The sequence below is a fragment of the Myotis myotis genome, unplaced genomic scaffold (assembly GCF_014108235.1).
Source record: "Myotis myotis isolate mMyoMyo1 unplaced genomic scaffold, mMyoMyo1.p scaffold_m19_p_8, whole genome shotgun sequence".
Taxonomy (NCBI): domain Eukaryota; kingdom Metazoa; phylum Chordata; class Mammalia; order Chiroptera; family Vespertilionidae; genus Myotis; species Myotis myotis.
The window spans coordinates 62258162-62271130 of NW_023416390.1; the positions used below are offsets into that span (position 1 = coordinate 62258162).

Below are 12969 nucleotides of genomic sequence, written 5' to 3' on the forward strand. Positions count from 1 at the left end.
TCTCATAAGTAGTCACTTTCAAAAGAATGATAAAAGTCGTGGCACTGTAAAAAGAGAGTTTCCCAAAAATCCATAAAAATAAAAAGGATTGTTACCCTTAATAAGGAGAAAAATTATCCTTCAAGCAATTATTTAAATTCAAAGAATAAAACTGAAAAAAAAGACGAAATATCTTATTTTACTTGAATTATGACAGAAAAGAGGGCTGAAAATAAGATAAATAAGAGTAAAAATATATGTACTCTTTGTCTTAGAAGCATGTATATAGAATTATATGAAAAAAGACACCCTTTTTGTTGTTCCCAGAAAGTACATTAATTCAACATGTGGTCATCCTTTCTTTATATTATAGGACTGGCTGGGAAGGCCATTGTCTAATGAGATAAGAACAAACTGTGTTCTTATTAGTCCCACACAATATGGGCAATCAAATCAGAAAATAAGCTCTTTGTATCAGGAGGCAGACAGTAATTTCCTTAAAATGGTTTTGTATCAATGAAATCCATATTATTATAGCGATTTTGGGGTCTCTGAAACAAGGCTACCTTCAGGAACAAAGCGTTTAGACCCTCTGTACCACAGTGGGTCTTCCCAGAAATTTACACAAGTAAGATTCAGAAGTATACATCCTCTATAAATGCTAAATCAGGGTCAGACACCAAGTTGTCTAGGTAATTTTTAATAAATATTTGACATTATTTCATTTTCAGGCTATTTACAAGGCTGATCTTGAGTGGCTGCGAGGCATTGGATGGGTGCCCATTGGCTCCGTAGAGGTCGAAAAGGTGAAGAGAGCTGGAGAAATCCTGAGTGACAGGAAGTACCGTCTGCCTGCAGATAAGCTCAAATTCACATGCATTACAGATACCCCAGAAATTGTCCTGGCAAAGAGTAATGCCCTGACAATGAGCAAGGTTAGTCTTCAGCTGTTTCCAGTTGCCCGAGTCATCCCTCTCGTGAATGTAGCTCATAAAGTGACAAATATATATAACATTTAGCCTTTTGTTTTAAAGTCTGGGAAACACGGTGTTTTTAGAAGTACCAATGCACAACTCAAATTAGTTGCTTGGTTTATTCTTTCTCCTTAGGTTGTGGAAATTGTTTTTGAAAAGTGAGCGGCTATTGTTGCTTTCAGTTTTATTACATAAGATAGATGATCAGTTCTTTTTTCTGGAGTTCTAGCAACCTGTTTATTGAGACTGAGCGAATTCTTTTTCCAGTGGATAGAACCTTAATATGCACATTTTAGATTGAATTCTAATTTATCTAAATTCTCCCACACCTGCCTGGACATCTTCCAAACATTCAGGTGGTGATATTGAGTGCCTGCTCATTGAAGAATGTGAAATTGGCTCTCAGCAAACCTCAGAATTAGGGTTATTAACACTCCAGAAATTCTATTCTATACCATACTCATCAGCAGTAACCACAGTGATAACAGCAATAGAAAATATACAATTCGTTGAGTGCCTACTATGACTGATGCATTTTATATGTTATTGTTAATTTTCAAAAAATACTCAATAAAAAAGATATGATTATCTCCCTCCAAGAAATGAGGAATATGAGGCGTTATGCACCTTTTTCAAGATCACATAGCTTGGACATAGTGGAGTTGGGTTTGAACTTGGGATTGACTCTGAAGTCTAGGGATTTCTACTACATCACAGTTCTATAGCCATGCTCCATCCTTGGAGGTACTGAGTAAGCTTGAGTTTTACTGGATGAAAAGAATTAATAATTGAGATCATTATGTTGTTTTGTATTAGCTGTGAAACGATCATATGGCTGTTTAAACATTGCCATGTTTAACTCTCCTCACTACCCTTTTGCTTCCCTCACCTCCAAATAACCTTAAATAGGCTATTTTACTTAAGTGAGTTAAATTTGATAAAAACTGTAATGTACCGCCTTTAAAAAATATGGGTCTTACCTTATTTCCCTCATAGCACTTATATACAGAAGCTTGGGATGCTGACAAAACTTCCATCCATGTGATGCCGGACACCCCAGAAATCATGCTGGCCAAGAGCAATTCTGTCAATATCAGCCAAGTAAGAGATTTCCCGATTGTTGTTTAAGCTGCTCTAGGAGTAATTAAAATACTGTTTCTATCTTACCACCTTCCTTTCTGGAATAGGCCTAGTAACTGTCTATCACCCTTTTATTTTTCTGTTGTGTATTATCCTCCACATAGAAACTTTACACCAAGGGATGGGATGAATCAAAGATGAAGGACTATGACCTGAGAGCTGATGCTATTTCCATCAAAAGTGCCAAGGCCTCGAGGGACATTGCCAGTGATGTAAGTGACCTCGATCTGACCCCCTTGGTCTCACATTGCTGAACAACTTTAGTGCAGCTGGCGGGCCCCACTTTGTAACCGCTTCCACATGTGTTCCTCCAGGCCTGCTTGCTACGTTCTAAGTCTAAGACCTTTCCCTTTGTTTTCATAGAGAAGAAAAATATATTTTTGGAATCACAGTTAGAGTTGATGGAGGAAAGGGTTCCACTAATGAAGATATATGATTACACTACAGTTATTAGTGTAATGATAGCATCAAATATTAGTTTAAAATTATTCAGAGAAGCCAAAATATTTGCAAATTAAAATTCTTATCTGTTTGCTAATGGATGTTCATGTTGTAATTCTCAGTGTGTATATGGTAATAGAACTGGATTTCTAAACCTATATTTCTGACATTTTAGTACAAATACAAAGAAGCATATGAAAAACAGAAAGGCCACCACATTGGAGCCCAGAGCATTGAAGATGACCCCAAAATCATGTGTGCCATAAATGCAGGGAAGATTCAAAGTGAAAGAGAGTACAAGAAGGACTTTGAAAAATCGAAGACCAAGTATAGTACCCCAGTGGATATGTTAGGCATCTTGCTGGCCAAGAAATGTCAGACACTGGTCAGTGACATTGACTACCGGAATATCCTGCACCACTGGACATGCTTACCTGATCAAAACGACATTATCCAAGCAAAGAGGGCCTATGAGCTGCAGAGTGATGTACGTAACATGAACGCTGGGAAAGGTGGAATGGGAGGAAGTAGATTTACTAATTTTCCAGTCATTTCCTCTGTGGACAGATCCATGGGTTGTGCACAACCCCAGGAGGCACCATTCATTTTGTTTAATAAAAAACATACTTAGGAGTAAAGCTGGGAGCAAAGATTATAGATAAAGAATGCTACTTGGTCATGTCCTTTATTCCCTGGCCTATATTCCAGACTATTTTCTTCATGTCATTTTTAATTTTTGGCAATGAAAATATATTTCAGACAAACTTAAATTATATGAATGGTTTTTTTTTAATTGCCTCTACTATATTATATCCAACACACTGAACGGACTTTCCATGGGTTTCTTTTTACAGGATGAAAATGGAATGAGAGTCAACAAAATTTCCTTTTTAAAATGTTTATTTTATAATTTTTTAAAATATAAAATAATTATCATAAAATTTAACATTATTACTTGTGTATTCCTATTCATGGTTAGTATAAAGAATTAGGTTTTTACAAATTACTCTGTCATTGATATTACAACTCCCAAGTTATGTAAAATCTCAGGTCCTACTTTTTTGGAGCCACCATTTCCCCATGAACTTTATTTTTCAATTAAGGGATAATGTGTCTAACATTGGAACAAAATTTTGTTCTAACCCCTTGTAGAGTGTATATAAGGCAGACCTGGAGTGGTTGCGTGGCATCGGCTGGATGCCAGAAGGCTCAGTAGAAATGACCAGAGTGAAAGGTGCTCAAGACCTGATGAATGAAAGGCTCTATCGGACGCGACCAGAAGCCTTGACATTCACTTGCATTACTGACACTCCAGAAGTTGTCCTGGCAAAAGCCAATTCTCTGCAAATTAGTGAGGTAAGAACCATCTTATCTCAGGTGTTCCTTTTGTGGGACTTTGTTATCAAATGAGGCCAGCCACAGGGGACAGGCGGACTGTTCCTCTTCAAAGACTGTAGTGATGGGAGCACCTCTAAGAGTCTCTTGACTAGTTCAGTGAGGACGCATGCAAAGCAGAACTCTGACGCATGCCAAGGTGCCCATCCCCTGCCATACATTTGGAAGCATTAAAACTAGAAAAGTGTTACTCCATTGTGCGTCAGGAAAACAAATATTTAAGTTCTATAAAATACTAAAACCTGTGGCACAATGCTGCATATTAAATGGTATAAGATTGTATTAATCAGGGTTCTCCTGAAAAGCAGAACCAGTAGGGTGTGTAGTAGAGAGAGATTGGTTGTAAGGAATTGGCTCTGTTGTGGAGCTGGCAAGTCCAACATCTGCAGGGTGGGCGGCAGACTGGAGGCAGGAAGGAGCTGCAGTTCAAGCCCAAAGGCATCGACAGGCAGAGTGACTTCTTGTTCAGAGGAAGTCAGACTTTTTTCTAAAAAGGCCTTTACTAGACAAAGCCCACCTACAACACGGAGGGTAGTCTGCTTTACCCAAAGTCTGCTGAGATGTTAATGTCATCTTAAAAGTAACTTCACAGAATGTCTGGAATAATGTTTGACCGAATGTCTGGGTACTGTGGCTTAGGCAAGTTGACACATAAAATTAACCATCACAACCATATATAAAAACATTTTTCCAGATTAAATGGTCACTTAGACTTTATGTTTCAGATCTCCATTCTCTATGAAATATTGAAATAAAATTTCCCTTCTCTCCACAGAAACTGTATCAAGAAGCCTGGAATAAAGACAAAACCAACATCAACATTCCTTCCGACACGCCAGTCATGCTGCAGGCCCAAATCAATGCCTTGCAAATCAGCAATGTAAGTGGCATGGATATGAAGTGTCAATGCCTTTATGAGTCAATATCTGTCCGCTATGGAGTGTGTTGTAATTGAAAAATTACCTATCTTAGAAATGTCTACAGCTTTTGATGCTCGACACTTTCTCTCTAGCTACCACTCCCAATACAATACGAATGGAAATTCTCTTTTAAATGTTAGTTTAGATACATGGTTGAGTCCCTGGACTGCAACGTGTAGGATACCTGCATCTTAGTGATGTACTTCTTTCAACCTTGAAATCACTGTCCTATTTATATATATAAAAGCCTAAGCAACCAAATGACCGGAACAACTGGTTGACCAGTCGCTATGGCGCGCACTGACCACCAGGGGGCAGACCCTCAATGCAGGAGTACCCCCTGGTGTTCAGTGCACTCCCACAGCCAACCTCCCATGGCCAGCCAACCTCCCCCCCATCCGGCAGGCCCTGCCCAGCAGGCCCCATCCGGTAACTGGCAGACCCCGGCCAGCCCAGCCCTGATAGGCCCCACTCACCGGCCAGGCCTAGGGGCCCCACCTGTGCACAAATTTCATGCACCGGGCCTCTAGTATCTAATGTTCACAGCTCAGTTTCATTGTATCTTATTTGAAAATAATGAAATCCCTAGTTAAATGCCTCTTAAAAGGTAATAGTCTCTATTATCTTTTTTTCTATTGTCTTTATCAGTTTTTGATTGATCCAGAACTTTCTTGTTGGACATTTGAAGGCTATAAGAAAAGCCAAAACAACTTTTAAATATATGCAAAGTGCAGGATATGTATGATATATATGTCATGTCATTAGCAGAGATCTCTAAAAAGTCAAAGGACAACATTAGGAAGACAATCTAATCAGGTTTCATATGTTGCCTTGTGAAGAAGGTTCACCATTGATTCTTAGTTTTCATCTACTGTGTAATGAGATTTCTTCAGATGTGGGCCATATTGTGATGAATACAGATATTCAAATATTAGTTTGGGTTCAGATGTTTAGATTTAGGTGTTTAGCTGCTAGACTTAGATATTTACCTTTGAAAATTTTATCAGAAGTATCCGGCACTCCACAAAGTAAATAACCAATAACCAAGAGAAGAACTCAGAAGTGACAGGTTTTGTTTTTATGTTGCCATCATTGACATTATGCCTTATGACTCATATGACTACTTTGAGTATATTTACTTATTTTCAATTCTTCTAATCAAACCTTTTTTTTCCCTCAATAGAAACTCTACCAGAAAGACTGGAACGAGGCCAAGCAGAAAGGCTATGACATAAGAGCAGATGCCATTGAAATCAAGCATGCCAAAGCCTCCAGGGAAATCGCCAGTGAGGTACGGCTCCTTGTTTCCTTGTGGTTCTCCTCCTCCATGCAACAGATAGGCAGAGTATTTTTCAAGAATTTGGGTGTTTTTTAAAGATCTAGACAAATGATTATGTTTTGTCTTACACTAAAGACTTTATTTAAAAAAAAAAACATTAAAATGGGACAAAAGAACATTAAGGTAAGCATAAATGAGGTACATGTGTAAATAACTTCTTAGTTGTTTCTAAGTAGGAGAAAAATATCGTGAAGGTCTGTGTGAAATTCTTGGGGAAAATTCAGGAACCAATACAATGTGATTTTACCCCCAAAATATTTCTGACATTCTCCATAAATATAAATCACAGGTGAAAGTGTCAAACAAGAAGACTTAAGAATGAAATCAAGTTTTATAAACAAGATTTTATTCTGGAGGCTTATGTATAATGTTCTTAGTAACCTCTTGAAGTTCATTTAACAGTACTTTTAAAACTTACTAAGGGTCAAAACAATTATCCTAGTTTGCTCCCCCCAACCCCCAACCCCCAGTTTCAAATCTTTAAGCCATCTTTGTTCCCTTTCTCCCCATTCTTCTCTATTTTTTATTTCATGTATCCAGGAGTTTCTTTCTATCTTCTTCCTCCTTTTTATCTATAAAAACTACACCTGAGTACAGTGTCTGCTTTATTCCCGTCCTTTCTATCTCCCTTTTGTCCAAATTTGCAGATCAGATCTAAATATGGGAAAGAGAAGCTATCTAACTCTAGTCCTAAGACATTGAGGACAAGCGTGGACCACAAACTCTTATCCATAGGTCTTTTACTGTCATCTTCTGATTCAAACCAGCAACCTTGCTTTCCATTCCTGAAACATACATCTTGTCTGTCTCCTAAATCACACATGATTTTTTCCTACTTGAAGTACCTTCAGTACTCTTGAAGGACCATCTAACCTAATGTTTCCACCTGCCAGGCAATTTTGGGGACAATGGTTACCTTTACTGTGCCCCCTCCCCCCAGCATCTGAAATATGTGATAATAATAGTACTACCACATAGAGATGTTGTGAGGATTAAATGAATTTATAATTGCCACTGTCAACTATTTTTAACTAAAAAAACCAGCAATATCAGATGGATCAACCTAATACATTTGAAGTATTCATAATAGAGTCTGCCATAGAGTGATTGCTCAGTAAATGCTAGCTATTATTATTTTTTTATTACTCTTGTTTACTATACAGTCCTTCCTGATTTACTCATGTCCTCTATAAAGCTATCTAAATAGCCCTTTGTAATTTCCTTAAAGTTAGGTGATGTACATAATGACTGCCAATGTCAAGCCACTTTACATTAAGAAAATATTCTGAAACATGTCATGAAAAGTTCTCTAATACATTATTTTCATATGTCTTTTTATCTGTTTTTTCACCACTTTAGTACAAATACAAAGAAGGTTACCGTAAGCAACTGGGCCACCACGTGGGTTTCCGCAGCCTACAAGATGACCCCAAATTGGTATGGTCTATACATGCTGCCAAGATCCAGAGTGACAGGGAATATAGGAAAGCTTATGAGAAGTCTAAAGGAATTTACAATACACCCTTGGACATGATGTCAATTGTTCAAGCCAAGAAATGCCAGGTCCTGGTTAGCGACGTGGATTATCGCAATTATCTGCACCAGTGGACGTGTCTGCCAGATCAGAATGATGTGATCCAGGCCAAGAAAGCCTACGAACTGCAGAGCGATGTACGTATATTATCACCAGACCCTTGGGGAGATGTGTGCCTGTGTGTGTAATCACAGTGTATTCCCTGGGGATGTAATTTAACTGGTAATCTTCATAGAAAGAACCTAGCATAGTCTGTACATTTCATGATAGAGTTTTTCTGAATGTTTTTTAATCTTATAGGGATTCCTTCTTATGCAACAAGGCCTTATCCATCAAGATGAAAATCACTCTGCTATTCTATGTAATTAGGTAGAAAATTTCAGTCCCAGTGGTTCTGATCCAGTACTTTTGTGATACATTATCAGATACGTAAGTTTCAGAAACAGGTTAAGCATAAGAAAATTTTGCATTTCAAGTTTATCTGGTGCATATAGAAAATATGTATTTATATTATATTTTTGTATATAGAGAAAAATGTTTATAGATGTGTATTTTTTCTCATTATACACGCATCTAAGGACTTTTCCCCCCTAAATTCCTGCAGATGATACATCTGTAGGAATTCCCAGTAGTAATTAAAAGGCAGATTCCAAGTGGTGAGCACAAAAGCTCAACTTTGCATTTTATGCCATTGCAGTCTGTCATTCCCCAAATGCCACTTGTCAGCCCTGCTTCAGTCCTGGAGGATAGATCCTGTGAGCTTCTCCCAGAGACCTGTGCCAGAGACAGTACACCCAATGATACCATTTAATGCTGATCCTTGAGTTTCGTGGGATTGGCCACCCCGCTGATTTAAACAGAGATCGTGTGTGTGGTTTGTTGGCATTGTGCTCTACTACAAATTTGACCCTTCTGCACTCTGTGGTACTCTCCTTCATGTAGAACGTGTACAAATCAGACCTGGAATGGTTGAAGGGTATCGGATGGTTGCCAGAGGGTTCTGTGGAAGTGGTGAGAGTGAAGAATGCCCAAGATCTCCTCAATGAAAAGCTGTATCGTACAAAGCCTGAGACCCTCAAATTCACCTGCATTGCTGATACGCCTGAAGTCATTCTGGCAAAGACGAATGCTCTACAGATCAGCGAGGTAAGCTGTGAACTTTAAACTGCTAATACCCATCAGAATCCTAAAGATATGTGTATCCAGGTAGAATTTTATATAGTCGGTCGATGAACAGTATCCACATTTCATTTGCTTCGATAACTTTGCTCACTATAAGTGTAGTGGGTATCTTCATGTTTCACAGATGCTGATGTATACTTTGAACGCATTTTAAGACCTGCCTATAATACTGGTCAACCAGTTAATACCATGATCAGAAATTGACATCTTTTTTTGTATTCAATCATAAAATAAGTTGAAAAGTCCAGGGGTAGCAATGTTAGACATTATTAAAGTTATTTTAGTTAAGAGAGCCAGGACTTTACTAGCAATGTGGAATATCATAGTTACCTGCGATGCAGGTTTACTGCCTGATAATTACATGTGAATAAATGCAAAAGGATTATTTTACTGCCATGTTTCTGACTCATTTTACATTTATATTATATTATGCATGAATGTATTCCTCTTGTTGAAGTCACTATTGGTACTTTCTAAACAAAAACAAAATGTGATCTATATTTACATAGGAAAACCTTCAAAGAGAATTTTTAACTGTAATGTTATTCATGTGGTAATTGATTTATTTACTCGTCAATCAGCCTTTGTTTTTCATTTTTACCAGCCATTGTATCGCGAAGCCTGGGACAAAGAGAAGGCTAATGTGAATGTGCCAGCTGACACTCCAGGGATGCTGCAGTCCAAGATCAACGCCCTGCAGATCAGCAACGTAAGGCACTACACACCCATTTGCTTTATACAATGCTTTCTGTCTAACTGAACCTTTTGGCAGTATGCTCCGGAAAGTATTTATAAAAGACAGTTCCCTACCATTCCTTTTATTTCTAGTCTTTAAGCTAATGTGTGTGTGTGTGTGTGTGTGTGTGTGTGTGTGTGTGTGTTTAGAGATATGTGTCTTTATCTTTGTTGGAAGGAAAAATGCAGTGGTTTTGCCAAAACACAACATAAAAGTACCTATGCATGTATAATACTTAGCTCTCTTTTTAGTGACCCATCATTGATTTTCCTTTTAAAAACCAAATAATATTTTTTTCTCATTTTAACATGATTTCCTGTCTCCTAAATTTCCTTCTTTAAAAAAAAGGTATAAGAGATAACTTTACTAAATTCCATGAAAAAACGATTGGAACGTAAGTTCAATATGAAACCAGCCTATGAAGCTCTAGGGGAGATTAGTTTTCAGTATAACTGTTAGCATGTTGCTCAGTAGCTCCCTCTTCAGACTGACTGTAGCATTGCAATCTCCAATTGCAGAAACACTACCAGCAAGCTTGGGAAGATGTCAAGTCAACCGGCTATGACCTGCGAGCAGATGCCATTGGGATCCAGCATGCCAAGGCTTCCAGGGATATTGCCAGTGATGTAAGAGCTCCTCCTTGCCCAGCTTTGACAAACACTAGTGGGCACACAGGGGGTTAATGCCATACTAATCTTTAACATATTTCCCCAGGAATTATACTTAAGTGGAGGTCATTGTTATTAGTGTCTTGTTTTAAAATCCCAAATTTAAGAACAACTTTACAACAATTTGATGATCTTCATGCTTCTCTGCTGAGTTCTGCTCTTCTTATGTTTAAGCACAGATTTTTATTTTATTTTCAATATCTTCTCAATATAGCTAATTTACTAGCACTTGGAGATTTATAGGTGAAAAGAATTCTGTTGTTTCTCAAAGTGATATATTATGTAACACATAAACAAGCATTTTTAAAAATGGTTATATATGTGTTTCAATGTGTGTTAGAAATAATACTGATTTTATCCCATTTAGATAGAATTATAAATTTTAAAATAACAATTTAAGTAAGTTTACACTTAAAAAATAAATTTATTTAAACAAAGGATCAAATTGACTTAAAGTATGAAGTACATTTGGTACATGTTTGTGACAAAACATGTGAGGGTGCCAAACCTTGACTGGAGTTTGAGAAACACTGGACAAGCCTGTATTGGAGGATAACCTAGAAGCACACTTCTTGCCTTAGAGGCGCTCACAATGTTCTTGCCTAGAGGTGCTTGTAGTGCCCCCAAAAGAGGAATCTAAGGGAATGGAGCTATTTTGAACTGAATGTCTAGACATATTGAACTTGGAGAAACAACTCTTCTTTCTTCTGCTCACACCCAACAGTATCTGTATAAGACTGCTTATGAGAAACAGAAAGGCCACTATATTGGATGTCGCAATGCCAAGGAAGACCCTAAACTGGCTTGGGCAGCAAATGTACTCAAGATGCAGAATGACAGGCTGTACAAAAAGGCCTACAATGACCACAAGGCGAAGATCTCCATCCCGGGGGACATGGTGTCCATCAGCACTGCCAAAGAAGGCCAGGCATTAGCAAGCAACGTCGACTATCGCCAGTACCTGCACCAGTGGTCTTGCTTTCCTGACCAGAATGATGTGATCCACGCCAGGAGAGCGTATGACCTGCAGAGTGATGTAAGTGTGTACCTGGGAAGGGAGCACCAAGGCAGGTGCCTGAGGGGTGAGCTGTCCCCGGGAAGGAAGCCTTCCACAGCTCTGCCTGACCACTCCTTCCAGTGCGTGGGAAAATACAACTCCCCCTACATAAGCACTTCCCTTGAGTATTTTACCAAGCTTATTAAGTGTCTACCCTACTGCTGGGTTTATTCAGAAAGTTTTCATTTTTGTTGTTAAGTTTTTATTTTCATAATTTTTCTATAGACTTGTGAACATGTGCAGTGTTTGTAGTTTATTAAGGACTGTCCTGGTCCTTCAACTATGCATTGAAGAAGGACAGGCTATTTTCCTTAAAATTAATTTCAGAGGTTAGCAGCATGCTTCAGACTCACTGGTTTTCCTTAACTTTTGGTGTTCTTCACAACCTGGTGTTTCATTAATTTACCTGAAGTGCTTTTAGATTTACTCATATTTTATGCCCATTCAATGTTTGGGAAATGATGGATTCCCTCAGGCTATTTATTTTTTCTATAGAAGGAATACCTTTTTTTTTAACTATGTGAACTTGTTTCCCCTAAACTTCAAAAGATGCTTTCTCATAATGAATGAGTTTCCTGTGGGATGTACACCCATCACTTGAAATGAATTGCCACCTGGTGAATGTAAGCCGTTTTCTCAAGAAAGGCAGTCTGTTCACTAACCTGACCCACATTAGTGAACTGAGGTGTGCACAGCAATCAAGTTCTTAGAGAATGAGAGAGGGAAATTTTAAAATGTCTATGTAATCTTCTTTGAGAATCCTTTTTTCTGAATTCTGGATATGTCATTCTTCATGTAGGAAGAAAATTTCCTACCTTTTTCACTCCTCTTACTACCTTTTTAGCCTGGTATTTGTATCTTATTACCTAGTTATTAAAATATCATTTCTGAAGAACACCATGGTTTTTTATAAAGTTAATAACTGGTGTTTAACATAAAGCAATTTGATATGGTTTGCCACTTACCTATGTCTGGGAAAACAGATTTAGATAATCAAGAAAATAAAAATCCCAATTCAAAGGGAGGTGCTTGCTATCTTGGAAAAAAACACAATTGAGATCAGAATTGTGAAGCTAGGGTAGGGATTGCATTCTTAATTGTCTTTTTAAAATATTAGACACATTATGTGCCAAGTGTTGGGCTAGGCACTAAAGATACAATTGTAAATAAAGAAGAAATGAGACCAAGTTCCTGGCTTTAGGAATTCACACCGATAACAAAGAAATAGGTGCTAATTGGAGAATATCAGCAAATAGTGAGATGGCCCAGGGGTGATCTCTGGCTCTATGAGAGGTGCGGAAGCTTATCTAAGGAAGCGCTGATTTAGTGGCTCTGAAGGGAGAGTAGGAGGTGGCTCTGAGGAGGACACAGAGGATGTTCCTGCAGAATGAGCAACATAAGCAAAGGGGGCCGTATGCAAACCACAACTGAAAGAAGGCCGGTGTGGTCAGAGTGCACAGGTCGAAGGGAAGCACCCGTAAGATGAGGCTGGGAGAACAGTCGGGGCTGGTGCCAGATCAGCCCTTGCCTTCTAGTCCATGTTAGGGATTTTGATTTTTATCCTAGGACCAATGGGAAGTCACAGGATGAGGGGATGTGGTGAC

The 12969-nt window shown here is 38.4% G+C and overlaps 1 protein-coding gene across 27 annotated transcripts in view; it reads left to right on the forward strand.

The window, feature by feature from the left end:
- The window catches only part of NEB (nebulin), a 194171-nt gene that overhangs the window by 103421 nt on the left and 77781 nt on the right, over positions 1-12969 (forward strand). For all 27 annotated transcript variants that reach the window (XM_036319262.1, XM_036319266.1, XM_036319277.1 and 24 more), the window contains 12 exons: positions 711-914; positions 1950-2054; positions 2198-2305; positions 2710-3021; positions 3687-3890; positions 4705-4809; positions 6033-6140; positions 7548-7859; positions 8665-8868; positions 9509-9613; positions 10159-10266; positions 11033-11344. In XM_036319262.1, coding sequence (XP_036175155.1) covers positions 711-914; positions 1950-2054; positions 2198-2305; positions 2710-3021; positions 3687-3890; positions 4705-4809; positions 6033-6140; positions 7548-7859; positions 8665-8868; positions 9509-9613; positions 10159-10266; positions 11033-11344 — 2187 coding nt within the window. The remainder of the gene's footprint in view (positions 1-710; positions 915-1949; positions 2055-2197; positions 2306-2709; positions 3022-3686; positions 3891-4704; positions 4810-6032; positions 6141-7547; positions 7860-8664; positions 8869-9508; positions 9614-10158; positions 10267-11032; positions 11345-12969) is intronic.